At 53.7% G+C, this 7,500-nt stretch overlaps 1 protein-coding gene across 2 annotated transcripts in view; it reads right to left on the reverse strand.

Moving 5' to 3' along the window:
* Gna15 (G protein subunit alpha 15) overlaps positions 1-7,500 on the reverse strand; it is a 29,096-nt gene that overhangs the window by 17,603 nt on the left and 3,993 nt on the right. For both annotated transcript variants that reach the window (XM_051172848.1, XM_051172847.1), the window contains exon 2: positions 2,239-2,423. In XM_051172848.1, coding sequence (XP_051028805.1) covers positions 2,239-2,423 — 185 coding nt within the window. The remainder of the gene's footprint in view (positions 1-2,238; positions 2,424-7,500) is intronic.

Here is a 7,500-nt window from a genome sequence, read left to right on the forward strand (position 1 = left end):
CCGCGTCCCGCCACAGGTACTGCATGGCCACTGCGTATGGCTTCCCGAATGTGCTCACTTTATAGGGATCCTGAGACATCACCAGGCTGGCGTGCTGCTGTGAAGGGACAGGTGAGAGGTTCGGGCAGCCTGTGGGAACTGCAGGCCCTACACCTATCCTTAAAACACATTCCTTCTCTCTCGTTTTTTTCCCATCCTGGTAGCATCCTGACGTAGCCTACATCCCTAGCCGGCCCAGCATCCCTTTCCTACGCTGGCCCACACAAGGAAAGGCAGCCTCTTGAGAGCTCGGAATAGGGAACTTCTAGGGCTGGAGAGATGGCTCGGCAGTTAAGAGCATACTGCCTGCTCTTTCAAAGGTCCTGACTTCAATTCCCGGCAACCACGTGGTGGCTCACAACCGTCTACAATGAGATCTGGTGCCCTCTTCTGGCCGTGCAAGCAAAACACTGTGTAATTAATAAATAATTTGTTTTTAAATAGGGAACTTCTAGTCATGCTTCAAAGCCCTTATACAAATACCTACTCCTCCAGTAAGATCTCTCCCAGAGCTCTGATGCCTCACTCTGCGCTACTCCAAGGACCAGTCTGACCTTAGATGGGCTGGAGGTGTCAGAAGACAGTGCATGAAAGAGGACATGGTGGGTCCCCTAGGGAGGGGAAGGCAGGCCGTCACCAGCGCCATCTGCCAGGCCCTTCTGTCCCTGCTCAAGCCACAGCCATTCTGTTCACGCGTGTTGTTCCCCCCCCCCCCCGCCCCGACACTGGCCATGTTCACACCCCCACAGTGCACTCTGCGTACTTGGGCCTGTGTTTACACTCATGTGTTCACACATACAGACAGTGAGTTCTCCTGCACTGTGTGTGCGCATCTGTGCATGTGTGGAGTCAGGCGGTGTCAGCGGGCACACCCACTGGGTTTGCTATGTGTGCACAAGACCTGAGGCCCCCAGGTTTAGAGGGACCCAGGTGGCCAGAGGGAGTGGGGGTGGGGTAGAGTGGGGGTGGGGTGGGGTGGGGTGGGGGTGGGGATAGGGTGGGGTGGGATGGGATAGGTGGGGTGGAGGTGGAGGAGGATCATACCAACCAGGCCTGTTGACTGTTTCCACACCCCATGGAGTGGTTGGGGGCTCACAAGACTCTCACCCGAGTACCCAGGCTCTCCCTGGCACCTAGTTTATACAACTCACCCTAAGTATGGCTTCTAAGAGGGCCTGGAGTCTAAGGGCTGAGGAGGCTAGTGTAAGGCTTTCTGGGGCCTGTTGGGGAGGAGGAGCACCCACACCCTTCTACCCCCTCAGTATACTCCATAAGGTGACCCAAGAAACTCTCCAGACCCAAGTGAACCGTATGGATGGGGTCTATGTCTGCCTGTGGCAATTTGGGAAGGGGAAGGAGTTGTTCGTGTCTCTGCCTTGAGATGGGATTTTAGCAACACTCACAGCCATGAGGGTGTTACAGGGAGCGTGTGGGTGACAGTGGGTGACAGGCGGGAGTAGCTTGGGTTGGTCCGTGTCCCCAAGGGCCTGTCAGAAAGGTTGTAGCTAGCTGTGAGCTAGGACCTGCAACACCAAAGTTCACAGTGAAGCAGGGACCCCGGGGGTCCAGGATGACACCCCATGTGGAGATGGGGATTACGAAAGTGACGAAAGTGATGTCATCAGGGTGGCCCTAAGTCTCCAGGGCTTAACCTCAGAGAGAGGGGGAGCAGGGGCTGGGGAGCTGGCTCCGTGGGTAAAGTGTTCCCTGCACAAACATGAGCTGAATTTCACCCCCATATTGATTAGTGCACAAACTGTAACTCCTGCCCCGGGGGATCCAGCACCCTCTTCTGGCCTTTGTGGGAGCTGCATTCACACGCAACGGACACATAATTAAAAATAAAATATAGCCAGGCGGTGGTGGCGCACGTCTTCAATCCTGGCACTCGGGAGGCAGAGGCAGGTGGATCTCTGTGAGTTTGAGGCCAGCCCGGTCTACAAAGTAAGTCCAGACCAGCCAAGGCTACACACAGAGAAACCCTGTCTCAAAAAACTAAAAAACTAAAAATTAATAAATATAAATATAATTTAAAATAAAAATAAATTGCCCTAGTAAACTCATTTCTGGCATACAGGGGAATTTGACCGGTGGTTCTTTGGATGTTCCTGGGACACTCTGGGAAATGATTTTCATCCACCTCAAAAAAAAAAAAAAAAAAAAAAAAAAGTCACGTAGCACAGGGGTCTTCGCGCTCACCTTGCTGCCAGGCCTGCTGAAGGGGATCTGCAGCCGGTCCATGGCGTCGATCATGGCCTGCATGGAGACGAAGATGTTCTGGTAGACCAGCGGCCGGAAGGCTCTGCGGTCCTCCTCGGAGTAGCCCGCACCATGAATGATTCGCATCTGCTTGATGAACGTGCTCTTCCCGCTCTCCCCGGGGCCTGGGGACAAACAGCGTGCTCAGGGGTAAGGTCCCGTGATGCTCGCGGTGTCCACAGTGCCCACGGCGACCACGTTGGTCGTGGCAACCACCACGCCCACGGGGCCCACGGTGACCTCGGCGCTCATGGCACCCATCGTGCCCACAGGGTCCACAGCGACCACAGAGCCCTGAGCTGCTCTGTGTGGACCAGCATCTTAGTTACTCCTCACAATGCAGTGATAAAATACCTGAAGCAGCATCTTCAGAGAGCAAAGGCTTAGCCGGGTGTAGTGGCACACGCCTTTAATCCCAGCACTCAGGAGGCAGAGGCAGGCGGATCGCTGTGAGTTCGAGGCCAGCCTGGTCTACAAAAGGAGTCCAGGACAACCAAGGCTACACAGAGAAACCCTGTCTCAAAACAACAACAAGAGGGGCTGGAGAATTGGCTCAGTGGTTAAGAGCACTGTCTGCTCTTCCAAAGGTCCCGGGTTCAATTCCCAGCACCCACGTGGCAGCTCACAATTGTCTGTAACTCCAAGATCTGACACCCTCACGCCAATGCACATAAATTAAAATTAAATTAAAACAACAAGAACAAAACAGACAGACAGGGCTTGTGTGGCCCCTAGCCGCAGGGCACAGGCTTCCTGTGGTAGGAGCAGAGGCGCAGCTCACATCCTATCCAGCCCTGTCCCTCAGCCATGGAGTCTTCACCCTCAGGGTATGGTCCTCTACACAACCCCGTGAGGCATAGCCAGAGGCTGACCTAATCTACATTTTTACTCTGACATTGGTAGGTTGGGCTTAGGACATTCTAGGCTGACCATCAGTACAAAGCTGTGCGGGTCCCTGTCCTAGTCAGGGTTTCTATGGCTGTGATGAAACCCAAAGACCAAAAAAGTAAATTGGGGACGAAAGGGTTTATTCAGTTTACACATAGCTGTTCATCATTAAAGGAAGTTGGGACAGGAACTCAAACAGGGCGGGAACCCAGAGGCCGGAGCTAATGCAGAGGCCACGGAGGGTGCTGCTTACAGGCTTGCTCCTCGGGGCTTGCTCAGCCTGCTTTCTCATAGAACCCAGGACCACCAGCGCAGGGGCGGCACCGCCCACAATGGGCTGGGGCCTCCCCCATCAATCACTAATTAAGAAAATGCCAGCTGGGTGTGGGGTGTGGCACGGCACTCCTTTAGTCCCCAGCTCGGGAGGCAGAAGCAGGTAGATCTTTGGAGTCTGAGTGCAGCCTGGTCTACATAGTAAGTTTAAGGTTAGTCTGGGCTACCTACTTAGAAAGACTCTGGGTAAAAAAAAAAAGAAAAAAGAAAAAAAAAAGAAAGTGTTAACGGAAAGAGGAAGATGTGCCAGGCATGGTGGTTCATGCCTTTAATCCCAGCACTCGGGAGGCAGAGGAAGGCAGATCTCTGTAAGTTCGAGGCCAGCCTGGAACACAGTGACTCAAGCAGGAGAGACAGATGCAGCCGACCTGCGCTCCTGGACACCAATAAAGTTTTATCAGTACTTGGCCCCTGGATTTGCTTTTGTGCTGAAAGGGCAGCAATAAGAACAGGAGGTATGCTGGGTGGTGGTGGTGGCGGTGGCAGCTCACGCCTTTAATCCCCGTACTCTGAAATTGGAGGCAGGTGGATCGCTGTGAGTTCGAGGCCAGCCTGGTCTACAGAGTGAGTCCAGGACAGCCAGGCGACACAGAGAGACTCTGCCTCGAAACAAAACAAAACAAACAAACAAAAAACTGGACATGTAAAGTGTCCTACCACGGAGGAGGGGGCGGGATGAGGGAGGAGCGACACCCACTCACCCACAACCAGGTCCAGAAACGTCAGGAGCACTCAGTGTTTTTTGTTTTGTTTTGTTTTGTTGTTTTGTTTTTTCGAGACAGAGTCTCTCTGTGTATCCTTGGCTGTCCTGGACTCGCTTTGTAGACCAGGTTGGTCTCGAACTCACAGCGATCCACCAGCCTCTACCTCCTGAGTGCTGGGATTAAAGGCATGCACCACCACGCCTGGCTTTTTTTGATTATTTTTTGTTTTTTTGTGTTTTTTTATTTCCCAGTGTTTTTATAACATTCTGCTTTGCTATGTCCATTTCAGGAAGAGCAACATTTTAACAGCAGTTCCTTCGGGTTGATTTTATTTTACTTTATTTTATGTGCGTGTTGCCTGCATGTGGGTCTATATGCCACACGTGTGCAATGCCTGTGCTTTTCCAAGAGGGTGTTGGATTCCCCTGCAATTGGAGTTGCAGGCAGTTGTGAGCCACCATGTGTGTGCTGGGATTTGAACCTGTGTCCTCTGCAAGAGCAGCCGGTGCTCTAACCACTGAGCTGCCTCTCTGGCTCCTACACTGGGATGGGGGCGGGGTGTGTGTGTGTGTGTGTGTGTGTGTGTGTGTGTGTGTGTGTGTGTGTGTGTGTGTGTGTGTGTGTGCTCTTTGTAGCCTAGGCCTGAGACTCAAAACCCACCTGTAACAGTTTCCCAAGTGCTGGAGGGACAGGTGTGCAGCGCCACGCCCAGGCAGAAGATGAACTTTAGTGAGCGGATAGAATACTAAAGGACGGGGCAGCCCCATGTGATTCCGAGGCCTGAGGGTCTGTAATGATTACATTATAACCTTCCGTTTGGGACCCAGCACCTGAAGCTGGTACCACCCCTCCCGGCTGTCTGACTCTGGGATGTTGGGAGCATGCTCTGCCCTGAGGCAGTGATTACCTTCTCGTCCACAGACTGGACCAGCCTGCTTTGGGGAATAAGAGCCCAGAAGTTGGCCCCCCAGGACACCACCTGTCCAGCCCCCTGGGACCCTGCGTCCAGCCTTTCCAAGGAAGGGAAGTGGGGACCCACGGCATGAGGCGCCCCAGGATTGGGGGGGGGGTGGTCAGAAGCTCACGCAGGAGGAAGTGGGAAAAGTTACAAGAACAGAAAAGAGGAAGGAGGCCAGTGGTCCTGGGTTTCATCGCAACCCTGCACAAAGCTGGCACAGAAGCCCAGGCCTAACGTCCCCAGCACTCGGAGATGGGGCAGGAGGATCAGAGCTCTGGGCTATCCTTGACTACATGATAAGTTTAAAGCTAGCTTGGGCTACATGAGACACTGGCTAAGGAAAAAAAAAAAAAAAAAAAAGGAAAAAAAGAAGGGGTGAGGAATGGGACGAGGGCTGTGTAGACCTGGGGACAGGAGGTACAGAACAGGAGGCGGCCGCCAGCGCTACTGTCTGCAAATCTGAGGATCTCGTGGATGGGACAGACAGAGGCAAGGCTCCTCTCTGAGACTCAGTTTCCCACGGTCTATTAGACAGAGGCGCTGCTGTGAAGGGTACAGGAAGCTGGGTGTAAACTGCGTGGAACAGAACCTGTGGATTTGAGCGGGGAGGGGGGGGGTTGAACCTTCCTGCATCCTAGGCGGGGCTCCACCTTGACCACGCCCCCATCCCCTCACTAGGGGGTCCTAAACGGGACTCCACCCTGACCACGCCCCCAGTCCCTCACTAGGGGGTCCTAGGCGGGGCTTCACCATTGAGCCACACGCCCAGCTCTCTGTTTATTTATCTATTTATTTTCGTTTTTCGAGACAGAGTCTCTCTGTGTAGCATTGGCTGTCCTGGACTTGCTTTGTAGCCCAGGCTGGCCTTGAACTCACGGCGATCCGCCTGCCTCTGCCTCCCAAGTGCTGGGACTAAAGGCGCGCGCCATCACTCCCAGCCTGTTTATTCTTGTTTGGTTGTTTGTGTGGTTGCATTGTTTTGTTTTTCGAGACAGGGTTTCTCTGTGTAGCCTTGGCTGCCCTGGACTCGCTTTGGAGACCAGGCTGGCCTCGAACTCACAGAGATCCGCCTCCCTCTACCTCCCGAGTGCTGGGATTAAAGGCTTGCGCCATCATGCCCAGCTTTCATTTTCTTTTGTCTACAGAATGACCTCAAAAAACCAAAACCAAACCAAAACAAAAAGTCAGTTAAAACAGTCTGGCCAGGGCCAGGCGTGGTGGGACAGGCCTTCAATCCCAGCAGTCCTGGAGTTAGACACAAGCGGGATCCTGGGGTTGTTTGCCGGCACCTAGGAAATCCAGTGAGAGACTCAGTCACAAATGGAGGGGGGTCATGGGCTGACTGGGTGCCCTGCCTGGACTGTGGCCCCCAAGCACAGGACAGAAACACAAGAACGGCCTGTGGCATGTTGTTGTCGGAGCTCTGAAACACACAGAGGCTGCCGGCAGGGCTTTGAGGCAGACTGTAGGGTTCATCTCCTTCCAGTAACTTCCACAGGGGCCTTGGCTGTGGCAGCCGCTCTCTCCACCTGGCCAGGCTGCCCAACCCAGACAGGAAGTGACTGCTTCCTTTTGGAGATGGCAGGAGGAAGTGCAACCAGGCTGGGGACAGCGATGCGGGTGCAGTCATGCCAAATGTTGGTGGCACGAGGACCCAGCATTTCACACCCCTGGAAATGGGGCATAGGTGTGTCCCAGCTACCGCATGCGGGTATGGTGCTGCTTAACCAGGACAACCGCTGGCACCTCCGCATGCCTCAGTTTCCTTAGATGTCTTTTGGCACGCGTGTTCTTTAGTCTGCGACAGAAGCACATGAGGAATACGAGACTGAGGCCAAACCGTGAGCTGTGTGGCTTCGGGCTAATTGCTTCACCTCTCTGAGCTTGCTCAACAAAAGCAGGTTTTCTGCATTAATTCTGAATGTTTTGCTCTTGGTCACATGCTAGCTACTTCATGCTTGGCACAGACGTGTCCCTCTCAACCCTGCCCAGGCTCAGCCCAGCCAGCTTCCTCAAAATCTGTGCCCACTCCAGGAAAGAAATCATATTGCCTTTGGGTTCATTTCCTGTTTTCGAATGGGCTGAGGGGCACCCCCTGAGAAGATAGACAAGGCCTTCAGCGCAAGTCTCTGAAGCCACATCAGTGTTATGGGAGCACAGAATCCCCTGGGTCTACCTGACACTGGAGAAGGGGACAGAGTATGGAAAGAGGTGAAGACGGCCTGCACTGTGGCATTAAGAGACAGCCAGGGCAAGGCTGGGAAGGACTAGAGGGAGTTGGTCCTGAAAATGAACCCACCCACCCATCCATCCATCCAT

The sequence above is a fragment of the Acomys russatus genome, chromosome 31 (genome assembly GCF_903995435.1).
Source record: "Acomys russatus chromosome 31, mAcoRus1.1, whole genome shotgun sequence".
NCBI classification, from domain to species: domain Eukaryota; kingdom Metazoa; phylum Chordata; class Mammalia; order Rodentia; family Muridae; genus Acomys; species Acomys russatus.